The 20433-nt window shown below is 41.0% G+C and overlaps 2 protein-coding genes across 2 annotated transcripts; one reads left to right on the top strand and one right to left on the bottom strand.

Annotated features, from left to right (window-relative positions):
* Positions 1-2606: 2606 nt before the first annotated feature.
* Positions 2607-13399, bottom strand: LOC116830919 (CDC42 small effector protein 2-B-like). Its single transcript, XM_032790601.2, has 5 exons — positions 12984-13399; positions 8781-8952; positions 5052-5153; positions 4433-4541; positions 2607-4084 (listed from the first exon to the last, which is right to left on the bottom strand). Exons 2-4 carry the CDS (start codon positions 8832-8834, stop codon positions 4467-4469), a joined length of 231 nt encoding a protein of 76 aa, XP_032646492.1. The 5' UTR covers positions 8835-8952; positions 12984-13399; the 3' UTR covers positions 2607-4084; positions 4433-4466.
* A 118-nt stretch (positions 13400-13517) lies between these two features.
* On the top strand, positions 13518-19074 carry LOC116830918 (nicotinamide riboside kinase 2-like). Its single transcript, XM_032790600.2, has 8 exons — positions 13518-13782; positions 14007-14097; positions 15431-15476; positions 15621-15807; positions 17078-17149; positions 18131-18237; positions 18542-18633; positions 18873-19074. Exons 1-8 carry the CDS (start codon positions 13757-13759, stop codon positions 18876-18878), a joined length of 627 nt encoding a protein of 208 aa, XP_032646491.1. The 5' UTR covers positions 13518-13756; the 3' UTR covers positions 18879-19074.
* The last annotated feature ends 1359 nt before the right edge of the window (positions 19075-20433 follow it).

The raw sequence follows: 20433 nt of genomic DNA, 5'->3' as shown, positions 1-20433 counted from the left end.
GGCAGACAGGCTGCCTTCGGAGGGTCCGCTGGTCCCGCGCTTTGCGTGCTGGGGCCTGGAGCCGCCCCTGCCTCTGATTCATTTGAAGAAATCTATAATATTAGGACTGTGGCACTGTTATATACATAGGGCCTGATCCTCTTCTCCCTTATGCATTGTGTTATTCCTCACACTTGTGAAAAATGAGTATAAAATACCATCAAGTCAGAATTTTGTATAGATGTGAGCATACAAGGTACAAAGGAGCAAAAGAATGAGGTCCTTTACATCTAGTTTGTGGCCAACCTACTTCACCTAGGCAAATTTAAAAATAACCTGAAGGGTGTGGATGGGGAGATGAGAACTAAAGGAAGGGAAAAGATTGCTCCTCAGTGCAGAGATCTGATTTCTTACAACAAAACGCGGAAGGAAGGATGCAGGAGGAATCAGAGGCTTAAGCGGGAGTGTCTTCTTTCATACCCTTGAGGATCTCCAGTCTGGCCCACAAGAACACATGGAGTGGCAGCCTCAGGAATCAGCAAGGATTCCTTATACAGCTTTGCTGGGGATTTGTGGCCCTAGGATCGCCATCCCCTAAGGAGAAAGTCTCAGTTTCCACAAGACTTTGGAGCAGATGGGAATCACTGACAAGCCAACTATTCTGAGGAGGTGAACTGGAGAACAGACACCTCATCCTGGACTGAGGAGGAGACTAGGACAGGGAGATCTTGATGTATAGGACCCAGGACCTCAGCTGGGACCCTTCCCCTGCTAGCTGGCAGGCAACAGATTCTTAGAATTTGCCCCATCTGCTTGTGGATCACTAGTAGGCTGCAAGGCCAAAGCTATACAGATTAATTAGCTCAACAGGAGAGGCATGCTGGGGGAGCAGCTCTTGGTATGGGAGATAGGGTATGAGCTGGTCCAAGCGTTCATTGATGTTGGGTTGAATAAGCAATTAATTGTGGCCAGATATCAGCCAGGCACAAAGTGGATCACCACTACACTGCAAGGCTGAAGCCACTTATCTTCAATATTACGGCACTCAAGGCAGGTCAGAGCTGGTCTCAGTGCTTGTAATGTTGGTTTAAGCAATTATGGGATGGACATCAACTGGTGGATCACAACTGAGCTTCAAGGCTGAAGCCATTTGCCTGTGATGGTATGGTAGGTAGGGCATGAGCAGGTCCAGCACGTGTGGATGGCAAAGCTACAATCACTGGTATCCTGAGATTATTCACCTGAGTGAAAATGATCTTGAATAGTGCATTGGATTAAATTTAAGGACTGGACTACAGAGACATGTGGAGTTATTACACACTTTGGCCTTGCCCTCCATTGATTTAGTCAGGGATGTGCACAAGATGAGTTTGGGGGAGCCATTGAGCCACCCCATGTCAATGGGGCAGGAAAGAATGTGAGCTATGAAGTAGCTAGGATAATTGAGAATTTTTTGGGGAGGCATGGGAAGAGGGAGAAGACAGTGATATCTGATACAATGGCACTGAGCTCTTTAAGAAGGATGGAGTTTGGTAGATGGGGGGCTCCATGGCATTAAGGATAGGGTCAGGCAGGAGATGGGAGTAGTAGGCATGATGGGTTAGGGTCCATCCATACTAAGTCACTGGCACTCACTCTAGCTCGTATAGGCAAAGGCTAAAAACCAAAATTGCCAAGTTGTCCGTAAGAGAGAGGCACTTCAAACCTTTTTGGACTGAAGTTGCCCCTGTCCCACCTTGTGGCCTCTGTCAGACTACTCCTCATTACATGAGGGGGAAGAGGTTTCACACGTGAAGTGAGTCTGTGGGATAAACCATAGAGGGTCTACTCTGATTGTGGAGCTTACAGTAGAAACCCAGTAGCTACCCCATACATGAAAGCTAGGATTGGCAATGTAGTGCCCCTTGCTAGCTATAAATAAAGTTGAAGCCTGCTGTTTAAGCCCATCCCTGCCAACCATTTGCCTGCTTGTGCTGGTCACATAGAAGAGGGGTATAGGGAGAGATATGGATAAATAGATGGGATTTGATTACAAAAAGGCTCAACTTACACACTCTAAGACTAGTGTTGAATTGATCCACTATTCTGTTGTTTCAACCACCAGCATGTTATGTTAAAATGTGTCTTCAAGAAGGTGAAGGCTATTAACTTTGCTTCTGTGGTAAGAAAGTTGTACAACTTTAAATGGCCAACTTCAACTAGTTAGACAGCATGAATCTGTCAGCAATCTCCTCTACTCATATGACACTTTCACTACATTGACTAGCAGGAAGGACTATTACCCTGCTAGCTTGTCTAGAAAGTGTGGATTTCCTAAAGACAATGGCTTAAAGTCAGCTGGAGCAGAGCTGTGGAAGAGATTTTCAAATCCCTTGGAGTTTTTAGTAGCATGGTGGTGGGGAGAAGGGAGTAGACCCCTGCTCAGCCTATAAGCTCAGTAGAGATTAAGTGCTGTCAGCTTGAGTTCCTTGTTTTTACACTACTAACAGTAAGATGTTCTTTATCACAACTATTACATTTCTGAAACGGTTATGTCTCCTCTTTTGTCTAAGGTGTGGTAGACAATAAAAGAAAGTTACATTAGAACCTGTTCACGCCAAGCTATTAAGGGAGTACAAACTCCATTGGCCTGGAGCAGCGAACCACGGCCAGTGGGAGCTGCAGTCAGCTGGACCTGCAGACACGGCAGGTAAACAAACCGGCCTGGCCCACCATGGGCTTTCCCTACACAAGCGGCATCCCAAGTTTGGGAAACACTGTCTTACGCCTTCACATCAGGTCTTATAGCAATATGTATCCACTGACACATTTCAGTCACAGAAGACCTCTTTAATTTATAGGAGAGTCGCATGACAGTGGTCAGATCACACTGTGTTGAAAGATATTTTAAAGACAAACCTGCAGGCCTGATCCTACTCCTGTTGAAATAAATGAGTTCCACTGACTTACCAGGTGTCTTGTCAATGCTCTAAAGCTGGCGATAATTCAAGTTCATGAACTTAAGTGAAATCAAGGAAGTTATGACCACTTTAAGTTGCTGCATCCATGCCAATTGCATAGTTTGAGAAGACAATTGTCTATTACCCAAGACAGAAAAAAGGGTATAGATGCACTTATGACAGTGATTATGGACCTAGTCACTTCAAGGGATACTTAAACTTGTTGCTTTAGTTAACTAGTCCTGAAGGCCAGAGGCAACATCTCAAAATGCCAGCACCGCACATATATCAAGTATATCCAGACTACGATTTAGCATTTAAGTGTCAAGTGTGGTATGTTTCTTTGAGAAGTGATTAAGACTAGTCTGCCTATTTTCTCTTTAATTTAGGCCATTACACCATCTACTTCGATTTAAAAAAAAAAAAAAGTTATCAAGAACTTCCAATGCAGTTAAAAAACAAAAAGTAATCAGAGACTGGTTTTATTTTTTGAGGTGTCTGGAAGACAGGCTGTCACTTGTAGTTAGATCTGGTGTCACTACCATTGGAAAATACCAAACCAATCAGCTACCAAAACAAAAAAACCAAACCAACCACCCACCCAACCACCACGCTACATGACTGCTTGATACCTAGAACGTCATCTCTAGATGAGAGTTTAAAATTCAATTGGTAATGTAAATTGCTGCTGCATAAATTTAAGTCTGAAGAAAGTCTTGACCATTCTGTTGAGACCCATCCAGCATTACCTAGCCTCTTTCAGAGACTTTGGCACAGTGAAGATCTGTTGCAGTTATTATAGCAGTGGGAGAGAACATGCTAGGCACTTACAGCTCAGTGATGGAAAAACATACCTGTTTTTCCAGTCACCTGGACCTACTTTAGAGTGGAGAACCCAGTTATTTTGTAAGCGTATCCATCACAAAAGCCTTGGTGTTGTGGAGACTTCACTGGGCTTTAAAGACAAAAAAGTAAGATCTAATTTATAAAGTTAAAAGCAACACTAGTGTACAGCTCCAGCAACGAATGAATTAGAATGTGGGCATCCAACTATTACAGTCAGAGAAATGTTACATCACTATGAAATACTCCATTCTCCAGTAGAAAATCTTTTACTGTTAGTGTAAACAAGTGAGTTCATCCAACAACATCAGTTTCCAGAATTTCTGTGAAAAAGAAGAAAGTCAAGACCGTTTATGCAAGTGGTTTTAAACTAGTAACAATGCCTACCAAAAAAAAGGACCATACAATCTAACACTAAGTTCTCTAAGGTAGGTTTGGGGTCTTGTATTTTGAAGACACCTAGGATGGTGTTCTAATTGGTACTGCACCATCACCATACCAGGTTGGCAATTATAATAGCCCCTATACATGTGTATATAAGCCATTCTACAAAGAAGGCTGAAGCCTGAATTAAGCTACATAATATAGTTGGAGTTTTCCCTACCAGCTGCTAGCTCATATAGCTTTTAATGGAACTTTAGGAAGCCTTCAGAGAACAGAACATACCAAACCAAAAATTGGTGCATCAATCTCCTTTTGAGTTTTCTATAGCTGTGCACTTGCAGGAGTACCATTTGTGTAGCCACCTTTTGACTTCATATGGTCCTGAATTGACCCAGCCTAGAGAAGAAAACAGTAGGTTAGTAGATGCCCTTTATTTGTCAAAAGCATTAAGTCTTAAATTAGAAAGGAAGAGAAAGTACTTCAAACATTAATCCTAATAGACAAGACATACTAGTCCACATATGGAGGGATGTCAATTGACAAAACAGAGATTAGCAACATGCTACTTTTTCTAAATGGGTGCACAAGTCCTGGTACTTCAGTGGAGTGATAGAAAAATGAAGCCTCAGGAGTATTGACGTGCTCCATCTCCCCCACTATATATGCCAGGACTGCAGTGTGTCAGATGAGAAAGTGCTATGAACTAGCGTCAAGTTAAGTGACCTAATATAAAACAATTTTGGGTGTGTAGGATATAGAAGACTATGGTCTGTCCTGACTCTATTCTGATGCATTCATTCTCTATACACTGGCAAGTGATGCTCACAACTTCAAATATTTATTTAGTCTTAGCAGTTAGGCATGTCTCACACATATTTCTGCTCATCTCGAAGACCAAATACTTACTGATGTAAAACCACTATTCATCTCTCTTGTTCCAACATGGGCAGTATGGACAAAGTTCATTGGCTCTCCAATCATTTTTCGGTCTAGTCTCCGACGTCTCTTCTTTAAGAGAGAAGAGGAAAAAAAAATAAGTTCTTATGCAGAAAATCCTTTACATAAGACAGTCAAGGTTGCGTCTGGGAACTATCACCCAGTTGATAAGAAACTTGCCAATACTGACCTTCCAGTCACTCCTAGTGGAAACAGAACCAACACATTTCAGTGTTTTGTTTTGTTTTTTTTAAAAAGAGCATAATGTACTAAGGTTTTGTTGAAGCATGAATCTGTTTGTCAGCAGAAGATTTGAAGCAAGTGCTAAAAAGCTGTTTTCTAGCACTAAAGGAACAGACTTTTAGTCTTTCACTCAGCATAACTGAGGAACCTATAAAAATAGGCACTTACACTAAACACTGCCTCTGCCATTTCCACTTGCTTTTTGTCTGATATGAACACAAATTAGGAGCACTAGAGGACTCAGTGTGACACTTATTCCATCAGCAGGACTGCTATAGAGAAATTACTTAATTGTAACCTTTTACTATAGCCAGATAAGCCAGTTGCAAGACTGGGGCCTCTTTCTATGGAACTTTGCACCCTCAAAGAGCCTTATTGTAGTCAAGAGGTTCCATCTTCGGATTAGTTTCCAGGATGGGGGTCTGAAGATTAGTTTAAGAGTCTAAATAGTCAAAGTAAATGTGCAAAGGTGCAAAACAACTCCTATGTAACTGACCATTTGCAGATGCATTTTTGAGAGTCTGGGCCTCTCGGGTTAGAAATCATTGCATTTAGCATTGTGGTGCATAAAGGGACATTATGCTTTTTTTTTTTTTTTTTTTTTTTTTTTAAAGCTAGCTTCTTAGCCAGTCCTTGAACAATGAAGTCAAGGTTCCAGGAGTCAGATTTAGTTAAATCCAGTTTCTCTCCTGTCTGGCATTGGGATGACTTAAAAAAGCTTATATTGCTGGTAGGGTTGCTAACATGTGTTAAACAAATTCCTAGAGATTGCCTCCTGTGAGGCTCTTTAATTCCTGGAGACTCCTACAGTAGGAAACCTTAATAGCTGGTGGAACAATCAACTGACTGACTGTTGCAGTGTGACCAGCAGCATACTATTTGCATGCAGCATCTTTCTCAAGAATTTTCTCTATCCCAAGAAGATGGACTTACTGAGATCAGACAACCCTATACAAGTATTTGTTAGAAGTTTGTTTTTGTTTGAAAAAATATGTATTACCTCTGAGGATTAAAAAATATATATATATCCTTCCTGGGGCTACTGAGGAGTTCCAAAAGAGAAACCTCTTCAGTTCCTTTGCCAGAAGGCTATGGGATCTCCATGCTGAGTATAGAGCAAGATGAGAGAAGTTATTTCTCTCAGGGAGGAAGAGTACATGAATAGACATTCCCTGAACTATTACTGCTGCTGCTTTGGACAGACCACAACCTACCTAATTAAATGCAACTGAACTGGGAGCAGAGATATCCAGTGAGCGTTTAAATTAGTGTTAAGAAGCACTTTTGAGGGAGAAAGGGTCAAGTGTCCACATGGTAGTATGGAGGGAAAGAGCAGGACAGTCAAAAAATAAATATATAAAAGGAGGGCAAGTATTCATTTTGCTTTACTACAGTATCACCTGTACTGTTGTATATTCCCAGGAATATACAACACTATCAAAACTTACCTTCCTTGTATACAAGATACCCATGGCTTGCCAGAGTGATGTCCTATGGGAATTCTCCAGTATCAAGTTAGTTATAAGACTAGAGAGTTTATCCTTGTGCCACACAAGTACATTAGCCAGTGACTGAATTGGTGTGACAGATGTGGGGTTGGGCTGTAATGGTTTATAACTATGCATGTTGATGGGGTTTTTGGGATGTTTTCTATGTAGCCATATTGGTTTAAACCACAAAGTAGTATATTAACTCTTCACTAGTTAGGATTGTGATTTGCCACCACAATTTAATTTCCATTTATATGGATCACAAAGCCAGTTTGCTTGTCTTTAGTCAGTAGTGGTCTAGGACCAAGCCAAGACTAAGGAGCATTTGCAGAGCCCTTAAGGTAATGGTCAAAGAAAGGGTACCTCCTTTGAAGTCTGCAGGTAGAGGCTAAGAGTTGCTTGCATACTTCTACTACTGAAAAGTTCAGCCCTAGAGACAGTTGTTTAAATGTTCCTCAGTGAGAGCCAAGAAGGATGTTGACCTTTTCAAATATTATAACAAATATTATGTTCCAGAGGCTGTAGCCACACCTCAAAGACAGTTTGGTATTTAGAGTAAAATGCAGTGCAGATCAAATATTGGAGTGTACCAATAATGTAAGTACTGTTCTATTCTGGAGACCTTAAATTGCACCTTTTAACTGAGATCTAGTTCTTGATTATTCCTAGTCCAGTCTGCTAACCAAAGACCCCCCAGATCTGGAACTCTATCTGCACAGGGAGCCCCAGTGAAGTTATGGAGGACTCTGCAGAGGCACAAGAGGCCACCCACAGATCCAGTTTCAGCATCAAGAAGTTGGTGACAAGTTTACTGCTTTTTACTCTCTAACCCTGAAGAGGAAGCAGAGCTAAGAGTGAGCCAATTCTTGTCCTTTCTGCATCAATAGATTCTGACCTGTTGAAACTTATGCAAAGCTGTTGAAGACAGTTAGTTGCCCATGTGTCACTGTGGGCAAAATTTGGCCTGCAGAGTTTTTCCATGTTGTTAGTCCAGACTGAATTTGGAGAGTTGGCAATTTTTAACCATTTGTTATTACAATTAAAAGAAAATAGTGTAAGCTAAACACATTTGTCTCTATGATTAGTTATCAGACATGGAAGACTTCTGTAGTTCTCTTCCCCAACCCCAGTCTGGAATTGAACTTTAAATAAAAACACATTTAGAAGAGTTGCACACAACTGTATGGGTTCAGCAGAACTGAAGATCCTGCTTCAACTTTTTTAAAACACCAAGTATTAAAACTGCAGATAGAGGTTGGTAATTGAAGTGTTATTGAAGCTTCAGTTATAGCAAAAATGGCAGCTACCATAGCATATCATAGATCCACTCCTCCAGAAAACTCCACTGACTGTATATATTTTAAGGGTGGCTATGCATCATTGTTTTTCCCTCCTATTCTCCATTAATAGCCCATAGGTAGGCATCTGGAGGCTCTATTACGGGTTCTAGAGTTCTCATCAACTCTTCTTACCAGACACAGTCCTTAAAGAACACTTATTATAAGAATTCTCCCCAATTCACAGGGTTTAATTATTTTGACTTCATCACATCTTTACAAGACATCACATTCAGGATTGTTTTGAAATATACCCACGTCATGTTTCATTAACAGAATCTGTATCCTCCTATCTGGTGCAGTCTATGCTAAGTCCTCATGAAACTACATTGTAATTGCAGAATAAGTATTCAGCAACTATGTTTCTCAATGTAGGAAAAGCTTACAGGTGCAACTCTAATGTGAGTTAGACAATTAATTTCCTGTGCAGCTAGAAAATAGCAACTCTAATTAGTGTTATATCAGATCTTCCAATAGAGCTCATACCTTTTACTACTACAGTTCCCCTATCAGTGTTTATATTTTGCTTTCCTTAGTGTCGCTGATCATAAGAATAAAGGCCACACAGATGAAAGCTCTCATTGTAAATTCAAAACCATCTTAAAAATCCAATACAAGCACGTACTTACTGGCTGGGGCTGCTCACCACTGCACCAGTTAAAGCAAACCAAGAACTCAGTCATTGTGTCTTTCAGTAGCTTCCCTACACAAGGTGGTTATGAAATCTTGTTAGCTTGTTAATTTTGCCACATCAGAGGGAACGCTGGAACCAGGAGACCACTTCTACACAAAAAACGGTTCCTAAAATGGAGTTTTAAATGAATTATTTTAGGAGATACCCAGAAGGCAGCCAAGTCAGATGAACATCTGCGGATTACATGTGTTTAACAGCATTTTTAACATGTATGTTTATTTTTACTGATATAAGCAAGAAGTGCCAAAATACTGTTAAATAGCAATTACTGAGCAATAAAGGTTTCAGTAGGCTTAGAACAAAAAATGTAAGAAGAAATAGTTCTAAACATAATGCCTCTTGAAGAGTGTTAGAATACAGTTTTCATAGAAAGAAACAGAACAGATTAGATACTTGAAAACTCAAACCTCTTCAGAAGATAATATATGTATGATGTAAGAGAGGGATCTCTTTCTTGTCTTTCACAATAAGCTAGTTACAGAAACCTCAAGTTTCAGAGAAACCTCTGATTCTAGTTCTAGATAGGAAGAATAGATTACACCCTTTATGACTACAATGAAGAGCTTTTCATAATAGGAAAAAAAGAGTCAGCAAGTCACCATTCATTTTATAGACTCACTAGAGTATATAAGAACATGAATGAAAAACAATACTGAACTAGGGATGTAGACAAGAAGTTAACTGAAAATAGCCCTTAAAGCCACAGCATAGTCTGCCTTTTATTTACTCCCACATTAAGCTTGCTTATTCTGTTATAAACCCATCCCTCTTCCAAACAACTTTAGAGAGGGCCATAGAATAACATAATCCACGCAGTAGCACCTGTATCTTGGTCACCTAGATAACAAAATTATCACAGCTACTTTTTAATTTACAGAAAAAGCAAAGTAAACATAAGCTCACAAGCAACCACATTCATTCTGAACCAACCCAACTGCTTTCATCAGGAAACAGAGTAACAATAATTAGCCACAAGCATTCTTTATATAGTGCCACAATTACCCAATTATCACATTTGTCTTCCTCACCTTTGCCTGTGTTACTCCTCCCACTTTATCTGTTTCTTCTTATACTTCTGATTTTTTTTCTTTTTGAATGTTCTGTCATTCATTTTTCACAGTATCTATCTTATTTGCCCATTAGTTTTCAGTGTTCTATATGGTATGTTGTTATAGAATGGAAAGCCTTAACTTTATCTTTGGTGCTTTGAATACCATTTATCTGTCTTAATTATCATTTCCCACCTCATTTAATATACTCACAAAGGGTCAAATGCTCAAAAAGTGTTAGGGTCCTAAATGCCATTGATTTTACTAGATGTTAGCAGCCTAACTCATGAGCATCTAGCCTAAGGTCCTTACCTATACCCCCGTGCGGAGCAGAGGGACTGTGGACCGTGCAGGTGTCTGGATGCTGGCCTTTCATAAGGTGATGAAGAAGTCTATGGCCCAAGTGCTGTACTGAGCTCTGTGAATGCAGATCCCTGCACCTCTGCTGAGTCCCATTGAAGTCATCTGCAGGTTTGGGACCTAAAATAGGAGCAGGCCAAAAAGGGGCCTCAGAACTGATATTTATATGGCTCCTGAAGGCCCAATGGCTTGCATAGTTGCTGGAGAGAGTCTATACTTGCTATTCCAGACTTTAGTAGCAGCCCCAGTCACTGGCTCCAAATTGAGTGGGTATTTTTCACTTTTTCAGTTGCTTCATGCTCCCTCCACATGAAGCCTGAATACTTGATTTATGTGGATGAAGTGGACTTCACCGTAATTGCACTATCATAAGGAATTACTGCTCTGTCTTTTTTACAGGTAGTCTCCTTCTCCCTGATTTTATTTCCTTTGTTCTCTTATTGTTATATACACAATATTAAGATCCTGGAATAGAAAATTCCATGTTTGCCTGTTGAAATATTTCATATGTGGCTCCTTTTTTGATTCCCTATTAATATAGAGTCGAAATCTGACACTCCTACTCACCCTGAGTCCCAATGTTTTATATGCTGTTCAATTTTTGCCTCCATCTTTTGTTCCTCAGGCCACTGGAATACTGAACTAGGGTCATAGCCAAGAAGTCAACTGAAAGTAGTCCTTAGAACCATGGCATAAGACTGCCTTTTGTTTGCTCTCTAGTTATGCTTGCTTATTCTGTTATAAACCCACCCGTCTTTCAAATAACTTCACAGAGGGCCACAGAATGATATAATCCATTCTGTGAGGGCAGTTGGACAAATTTCAGTCTCGGCCACAACAGTGTAAATGCAGACTAACTCAACAGAAGTCAATGAAGCAGCTACAGATGCAACTTTCCATTTGAAAGTCCATGAGACTTGTGCTCTTAAATCACACAAGTGCTGTTTAAAATCCCATCCACAATATACAAAATGAGTACACTAAGAGGGCTGCAGGAGTAGCAAAAAAGCTACTAAAAAGAAGGTGTAACTTAAAGCTAACCCCTGCCTTCTACAGCCTCTCTCCCCTCCCTGCAAAGCTTCCAGAACCCAAGAGCCCAAGAACTGACTGTTGGAATCCAAGTGACAAACTCCAACTGCCACAGAACCTCACCGATCTCCACATTCTGTATCTCTCCTATTCAATGAGTTATTTATTTATTTAAGAATCCGGACTATAATCCCCATTTTGGCATTTTGGGTTAGACTAGATGACCCTTGTACTCTCTTCTAACTCTATGATTCTATAGGAGCTAAGCACCCTAAACCAGGTCTGCTTCCTGGTCATATGCTAGTGTGCTTAACTGCTCATTTAACAACCTCACTGGTTTCACAGGGCATAAATCAGCACAAATGTTATCCCAGGGTGTAGAAAGTGTTATGTTGTTTTTACCTTTGTCAGCATGTTGCATATTTTGAAAACAGTAAGTGTCTGGCATCAAAACAAACAAACAAAAACACTGTCCCTTAAATTTGTGGTCTGACTGAGAACAGCAGCTGCACCATGTTTTCCTCAAGCCCAATAATAAAAACTGTTTTACTGTGCTAGTTATTCCTGTTGTTCCAGCCTCAGTTACAACACTTCTAGATAAATATTTCTTGCTTTGAAACTTTCCATTTGATTTTTCTAATTTTGTGCAAATGTTAATTTTTTTCTTTTTAACTTTGAGTTTTGGGTAGTGTCTGGCTTCCTTCTGTTCTTGCTTACATATGCTGTATTTGGGTTGTAATTTAAAGAGTTATTGTTGATTTGATGATACAGTTTTGCATCTGTGTTGAGAATTAGGGATGCCATTTTCTTCTCCTGTTGAACTGAATTGATAACTTGATTTGTTTAGTAATAACAATCACTTGAGTTTTGCTGGAATAGTAGTGTAGGAATGGTTCTTGGCATCTTTGCAATGGAATTCTGATAGATGTATGCACTGCTATTAAAAGTATTTGTGGCTCTCTTAAAGTCATGTCTGAATATAGATTTTTAAGACTCTTGCAGAAAGTTAAGACTGCTGTACAGACTGATTAACTCAGTACCTTAATATCAGAAGAGGAGTAAGTTTATGGCATGGTGACTTACGGAATTCAGTTATGCTTCTGCTCAGCCCTACAACGTATTTTAGAACTATGCTCTCTGTGTTTCTAGTAACAAGTGATAATGATGGTAGTAGAGATTTAATTCTTGTTTTGTAGGAACATTAATTAATCTTCACAATACCCCAGTGCCAATGAGATGGTGGATATTATCCTCATTTTATACCTGAGACAAAAAGGAATGTACTCAGGCCATAGTCAGAGCTCACATTAGTATTAGGAAGCTGGGTGGATCTGTCCCTCACCCTGCCACCTGTCCCTAAACCTTTAGGTCAGGGGCAAGGTCTTCTCTGATGTGTTTGTACCCTACTAGGCACCCTGGAGACTCAACACTGACTAGGGACTCTGGTGGCTACTAGAATAAAATACTAGTACTAACAGTAATTATTTGAGGCAAGCAGCAGGCATAGTGGGGTGTGTTCTGCCTAGCTCTGCAATGCAGGTGGGAGTGGGGCTTCCACTCTAGGGTGACGAGATAGCAGGAGGGGGGTGGGGAGGAAGCAATAGGTGCCCATATAAGAGAAAACACTGAAAATTGGGACTAGCCCTATAAAATCAAGACTTCTGGTCACCCTATTCACAGCTCCCACAGGCACTGCCTACCTACAGAGCAAGGTTCTTCCTGCAGCTGGAATTTGTGGGTCCTTGGTCTACAAGCCCTCAAAGACCCCCTCAAACACACCCAGCAGGAAGGCAGAAGAGTCCCCAAATCAGTTCTCCTCCTCTCCCCAGACCCACAGCCGTCCCCAGCCACCGACCGCTCCATTCCAGCTCGGGGCACAGTTCAAGCAAACAACTTCAACAGCGGCTAGGGCTCCCCGCCCTTTTGGGGGCGTGGCCTGAAGGGGAAGGGGGGCATGGCGCGCCCTTCTAACTCAAGGAGGCGTGAACGATGCGGTTCCGCTCTCTGATTGGACGAAGAGCGAGCTGGCCAGGCCAGTGGGCTTCGCGGGATCTGTGCGGCGTTACCATTAGGTGCAACTGGGGCCCCGCCAGCCAATGGATGTTGCAGCGTGGACGGTGCTGTGCTCTGATTGGGTCTAGACTGAGTAGGCGCGGTATGTTGTAGTGGGCCCGCTGTCCAATGGGCGTGTGGCAGCGTGAGGGAACCTTGGCGCGGCGGTTGTTTTCCCTTTTTGCGGAGCGCTTAGGTGCGGCATCCATGAGCTCGGCTGCTCCCTCCTCCCGGGACTATGGCGCTGCCCTATAGTTGACGTTTGTTTCTCACCCCTCTCACCTTCTTCTGTTTCTTTTCCTCCCTCCCTCTCCACCACGTCCCGGGTCGGACGAGCGGTCGCTCCGGGACCCCCTGTCCTCTCCGTCTCCCCCCATAGGAACAGGCTGTAAGGGACGCGCGGGCAGCTTGGTGCCGCACCATGAACATCATCATCGGCATCGGCGGGTGAGAGCCGGGGGATGGGGGACTTCGGGCGTGGGTAGGGAAATCGCTGGGTGGGCGGCCGCCCGGGAGTGAAGGCTCGTAGGGAGCCCCCTGGTGACGCCTTCCTCCCGCCTGTGGTCTGGTGCAGCTGCCTGGGTGAGGTTGCGAGGTCCGCGCACGGGGCTGGGGTTGGTGGTGGTGCCCGTGGAGCCCAGTGCCGTCTAACGTTCCCTGTCCTGCCCTAGGGTCACCAATGGAGGCAAGACCACGCTGACCCACAAGCTCATGCAGGCCCTGCCCAACTGCAGCGTGGTGCATCAGGATGACTTCTTCAAGGTGAGTGGCCCGCGAGGGAGCCTGTACGTGAGGTGACCCAGGACTCCTGGGCGCCATGCTCCGCTTCCCGCTCATGGCCAAAGTTGTTTGTCACTGGCGCACCTTGTTCTGCTGGCAGGGGGCTGGGTGGGCTGGGGCCAGCTGTGTGGCTGGTGGATAAGCTCCTGGGCAGTGTCCTGATGACTTTCCACTTTCCTGGAGCACTCCACGCTAGTGGGAAGATAAAGGAGTCAACTGCTTTATCGCAGTCTTGTTACTGCTTCTTATCTTGCAACAAACAAACCCCGTGGTGGGTTAAGGCACTCACTGTTAAGATATAGATATTCAGGCCTGTCTGTAAAGGCCTATGCTTTAAGAATTTAGGTGTATTATCACTTAGTTAGCTATAGAGTTATAAAAAAGAATCAAAATTACTGCCTGCCAGTGTAAGGGTCTTCTCTATCTGTGACAGTCTGAGGCCTTGTTCTTAGGCTAAGCCTTTGGATAAACAGCAAAGGCAGCAATAAGCTGGGAAGTGTATGGTCACATCCTCACATTCCAAACTAGTCACATTGAAATAAGGTGCTATTGGGCTGTTAGGAATACAATCCTGTCCTGATATTCCTATCCCCTCCAGAGAAACAGAAGAGCCTAGAAGATGTAAAAGGAAACTTAGTTTGATAGCATCCTGTCTGGCAAGAACTCACTTATCGATAGCTGGGATGTGAAATCCTCATTTTTGTATTGTTCTATCACTGTAGTCTTCACTTCCCTATTGTTTGTCTATATAATCTCTATCTGGTTCTGTGATTGTTTCTGTCTGCTGCCTAATTAATTTTGTTGGGTGTAAACCAGTTAAGGTGGTGGGATATAATTGGTTAAATAACCATGTTACAATATGTTTGGTTAGTTAAATTTCAGTAAAATGGTTGGTTAAGGTATAGCTAAGCAGAACTCAAGTTTTATTATATAGGCTGCAGTCAATCAGGAAGTAAGAGGGGAATGGGGGAATTGAAATCATGTTTCGCTAAGGGGGGGAATGCGAACAGGGACATAGGCAAGGCTCTGCGGTGTCGGAGCTGGGAAGGAGGACACTGAGGAAGGACACTGGAATCGTGCTTGCTGAAAGTTCACCCCAATAAACATTGAATTGTTTGCACCTTTGGACATTGTTGCTCTCTGTTCATGCAAGAAGGACCAGGGAAGTGAGAGGGTGAAGGAATAAGTCTCCTAACACTCATATGCAAAGGGATGTTCTCCAGTGAAGTTCAGATCTTTAATCTTGCTTTAAAATGAATATTGAGCTTTGCAGTAGCCGGTCAGATTAAAGCTGTTTTCTTTATCACTGTTTCAGCCCCAGGACGACATAGAAGTTGAGGATGGATTTAAACAGTATGATGGTAAGGCCCTGCTTATTGAACCATCCATGCAGAAATTGTAACTCTTAACATGATCTCTGTCTCTATGGTGTTCATGTTGCTTTTCTTCTGGTGACTCTTCTGATAGTCATAGCACTTAATTACTTTTCTGGGCTTTTGTCTTAGTTATTAGTGCATTGGATATGGAAGCTATGATGAGTACCATCAATGCCTGGATGAAAAACCCAATTAAGTTTGAACGCTCACATGGCATCAATAACACCTTGGATGCCAAAATATTACAGTATTCAGAAGAGAGAGATGAAACAATCCATATTCTTATTGTAGAAGGCTTTCTTCTTTACACTTACAGGTAACTAAAGACTTACATATGTCAGATAACTAGTAATTCTGACTTGATATGTATTTTGTTTTCTCTTAGGTAAAGTTGCAGGAAGTCAAACTGTGATTCTTAAAACTAGAGTTGGGCAAATAACTGATTTTTCTGCTTGCCGGTAATTCTGAAAAATACAAAATTGGTTTGAAATCTAAAAATTGCAAAATAGTTGGCAAACTTTTAAAAAATCCATATTGGGTCAAACAAAACATCCTGTTTGTCCCAGAACATATTGTTTCAGGCATTTTAAAGGACTAGATTCATGAAATGGGTCAGGAGGAGGTGGATCCCCCTTATAAACTTTGGTCAAGTGATTAGGGAACTCACCTGGGATGTGGGAGGCAAGGTTCAATTCTCCCCTCTACCTGATGTGGAGAAGGGACTTAAACATTGGTCTCTCACATTGCAGGAGAGTTCTTGACCCTCAGGCTATAGGATATGCTGGTGGCAGGTTTCTCAATCGCTCCCTTTGAAACTGTTCCACTTCCTGTAAATGGTCATTGGAGCAGGGTTTTGAATGTTAGTCTCCCACATCCTTAGTGAATGCCACAGCCACCAAACTATGGGGTAATTCTCACTTTCCCTACCTCAATGACTAATTATTGTCATTATGAATGACAAGTACATTAATCATAACCACTAAGCTAAAGGTATAGAACATGCCTACCTCTTATGCAGTGGTTTTCATCAGATCTCAAAAGTGTTTCACCTTCTGTTTCATGTCACAATGCCCATGAGCTAGGGAAGTATTAGTCCTATTTTATAGATGGAACTGAGGCACAGAAAAGCTAAATGACTTGCCACTTGGGTCTCTCAAGTCTTAGGCTAGTGCCCTTAACACTGAACCACCCAGTCTTGCTCTGACCATTTTGTGAATTGCATTTAAGTCCTGTGAGGGAGGATTTTGGCCAAAACTCTGGCATATTATTGTTAAACTTGCAAATAGTTTCAGGTTGACTGAAACTGTGGTTTTTATTAATAAACCACATGTCTGGAAAAAGTTCACTTAAGCATATAAATTGTAAGTAAAGCTAATTTTTTAAAGCAGCACTTAAAATTATTGGAATTGTCATAGCGTTGTCAGACAGCCCATGCAGCTGGGTACCCTGCTGACACTTGCCAAGAAATCATGGGAAGGTGTAAAAATCTCCACTAATGCTCTTGCTAATGTTGCACCTTTAGTTCTTTATGCAGATCAAATAAAGTAGCTGTAAAATGTACAAAAACTAGAGAATTTCTTTTTCAGACCATTGATTGAGATATTCCACCATCGGTGCTTTCTTTCCATTCCATATGAAGAATGCAAAAGGAGGAGGAGGTAAGCTTTGATGTTTTTTCTTACATGAAGTAATCAATAAGGTAATCTGGTAATTACTACATTTTATTTATAAAGCTTTATTTCTTCAAGCAGCAGTAGAGGATGCTTGAGAGAGAGTCTTAAATTACTGGGTTAGTCATTTAGTTGCATGCTCCACGGTAGCTCAGAAGTTCCTGCAAGGTTCTAGAAATATGCTAGCTGGTATCAAACGCCACTATATAACTGAAATGGGCCCCAAAGCTCAAAGGATGAAAGATGCAAAAGAACCCGTTAGGTCTGAATTGTTTGGGGTATGGCTTTCTAGGCAATCTCTTGTCATCGTCTTCAGGATTTAAGAATTGCCTAAATGAGAAGAGTTTTCTTTAATGATATAATTGTCAGTCAGTACTCCGCTGTTTAATAGTAGACAGCTATCTTTTCCCTTCATTGCTTTACAGGAAACTAAGTTTTTGGGCCTTGTTTACATGTAGGATTTGACCACATTTCAGCCACTGGTATAGCAGTATTGGTGCAAGTTCCTGTAATAAGGCAAAGTACTCTTTGCACTGGTGGAGCTTACCCCTTCCTGAAAGCACGTTATGCTCCACTGGTGAAAACAGCTGCTTAGCCTACCTCTGCCACTTTTGAAGTTCAAAACATGAAAGTTTCTGGCCATAATTTAATGCGTGATGTCCAAAAGCTACAGCAATTCTTGATATGAACTAACATCATCTAAGTAAGGACAGTTGATGTAGAGTTCTGAGAATCTTAATCTGTCACTTCTGCAATTTGACATACCTGTCATATCACACTTCATTATTCTGTTGTGTCTTCAATCTTTTTTTTGCAGCTGATAACATATCAAGTTTAACAATTGAGAGAATAAACATCAAGATAACTAGTTTTGATTTGGTGGTGGGTAAAGAGATTGAGTGCACTGTATCTAGACTTCTTACCTTGTAACAAGAAATATTTATGTACTACTGTCTTTGTAATCTCTAGTTCAAGGAACTACACCGTACCAGATCCTCCTGGATTGTTTGATGGCCATGTCTGGCCCATGTATGTTAAACACAAGAAAATAATGGAAGATTTCCAAGTTGATGTGGGTAAGTATATTGGATGGTGGAAGCTCAAGACTAGTGTATAGGGAAGTTTGTTTCTACTGTCTGCTGTGGGAGAAGGAGTACAATTAAAACAACTTAATTCAGTCAGTAGATTTGAACCAGTGCTACTTGTGACGTATGTAAGACAGTTAAACTTCTTTGGGATCTGTCTAGTTCCTGGCCTATATTTAAAAAAAAAAAAATCTAGAGATTTCATAGGATTGTAATTCTAGGATGATGTTGGGATGTTTTTGTCTTCATTCAGAAATGTCTCAATTTTAACACTTTTTTTTAAAAAATATTTAAGTTCAATTGGATGGAACAAAATCAAAGGAGGAGCTGTTTAATGAAGTTTATGAACAGATCCAGAACAAGATTGAGAAACTACTGCTTATGCAGGTAAAAAACAAACATCATGGTGAAGCATACCTCACTGCAATGGCAAACTGGCTTAATGTTTCTAAAATGAACAAGAGTGACTTTTTAAATACTACTTTCAGAAACTCAGTGATTAGTTGTACTCAGCGGAAGAGGGACTACAAACAAAGGAATGCAAAGCTGTTAATTGTGTACACTATTGTAAATAAGCCTCGTAAGTATGTATAATGTCAAACTCTGAAATTTCCTTCATTTTACAGAGATAGACAAGAAGCCGATGGATTCCTATGATCTAAAAAAGAAGCTTGTTGACCCTAACTTATTTATGCATACCATGGCAGTTGAGCTTCAGTTTCTGTTAGGATTTCCTTTTTCACTTCTTAAAATTGGACTTTGTTCAGCTTTCACTTGAAACTCCTAGAGTTAAATATGGCCTTGATTAAAGCATTTCCCTTTCATGAAGTCTCTGTAGCTTAGTTCTTGCTTAAAGTTTGAGACAAGCTTCCATATCTCAGATATAGAGAAAAGTAGTTGTCCTTGGAACGGGCCTGTATTTTAAATTTATATGCATTTATTTAGACTGACTTCTTGCATATGGTAGTACACTTGCCAGTAGGAAGTACAATGGTACTGCCATTGTCAATAAGTCCATACTCTAACTTACAGCTGTATCCTTTCCACTATTAACACTTCCCAATCAACACTGAAGGAAAAAGAGAGTACACTTGAGATTCTGTTGGTGAGCATGGAATGTGATAGAGGAATGTAAACCTGAAATTCTCACTGATTTAAAAAAAAAAAAAAAAAAGGTTTTTGGTGAAATGTAACTGAGTTGTGGGGTTACGGTAAATGGAGTGATTTTTTCCCCTAAAACTTCAAAGCATCTGCTATATTGGATTAAAGAATAGGACTGTTTTGAAAAGCAAAATTGGAAAAAATAAAGGGGAGTTCGTAATATATATTTTTGATCCTTATTATACAACCCTCCCCTCTAATTTGCTTACATGGGAATGTATTATAGGAGCAAAGACTAGCAGAATCTTAAAATGTAACTAGTTTGACATCTTTATCAAATTCTAGCATGAGCAGAAGTGACCAAATAGGTTAGCCATGGAAGGATTTAGGTTTAAGCAAAAACCATTTTCAGTGGCACAGGAACACCTAAAGTAAACAGGTAAAACAGACAGAGGGGATTGAAATTGATAATCTAAACCTACTACAATTTAATCTCCCACTGCAGACTTTTAAAGTAAATGTTAATTAACACTTGTTTAATATTATGGTATGCTTCCTTAGAGTAGTATATAGCCTACAGAAAGGTGTACTTTTTTCTGTGCTCTGACTCTCAATAAGTCCTATTTTTAAAAGAGTCTTAACTTGGGTCAAGACTCAGCTCTTACATCCCTAGATGCAAACTGTATCCGGTTCTGGCTGCCACCCTGTAAAAGATGTGGACAACTTGGAGAGAGTCCAGGGGAGGAGAACAAATATTAACAAAAAAACCTGGACATGGTGAAAAAAAGATGACTGGGGTGGGGGGGGGGACTTAACATATGCAAATATGTTAAGTTAAGAGAACTGATCAATTGTTCTGTCCTTTTAGGTATGACAAGTAGTAATGGGTTTAATCTGCAGCAAGGAAGATCTAGGTTAGATATTAGGAAAACACTTTATTGATAAGTTAAGCTCTGGAATGTGTTTCCACAGGAAGTTGTGGAATTCCCTAATTGGAAGGGTTTTGTTTTTAAAAACCCCAGTTTGGACAACTGTCATGGACGGCATAGGTTTATTTGGTCCTGACACTGTACAGAGGCTTGAACT

Source organism: Chelonoidis abingdonii, chromosome 9 (assembly GCF_003597395.2).
Source record: "Chelonoidis abingdonii isolate Lonesome George chromosome 9, CheloAbing_2.0, whole genome shotgun sequence".
Taxonomy (NCBI): Eukaryota; Metazoa; Chordata; order Testudines; family Testudinidae; genus Chelonoidis; species Chelonoidis abingdonii.
This window is presented reverse-complemented; position numbering and strand designations above follow the sequence as displayed.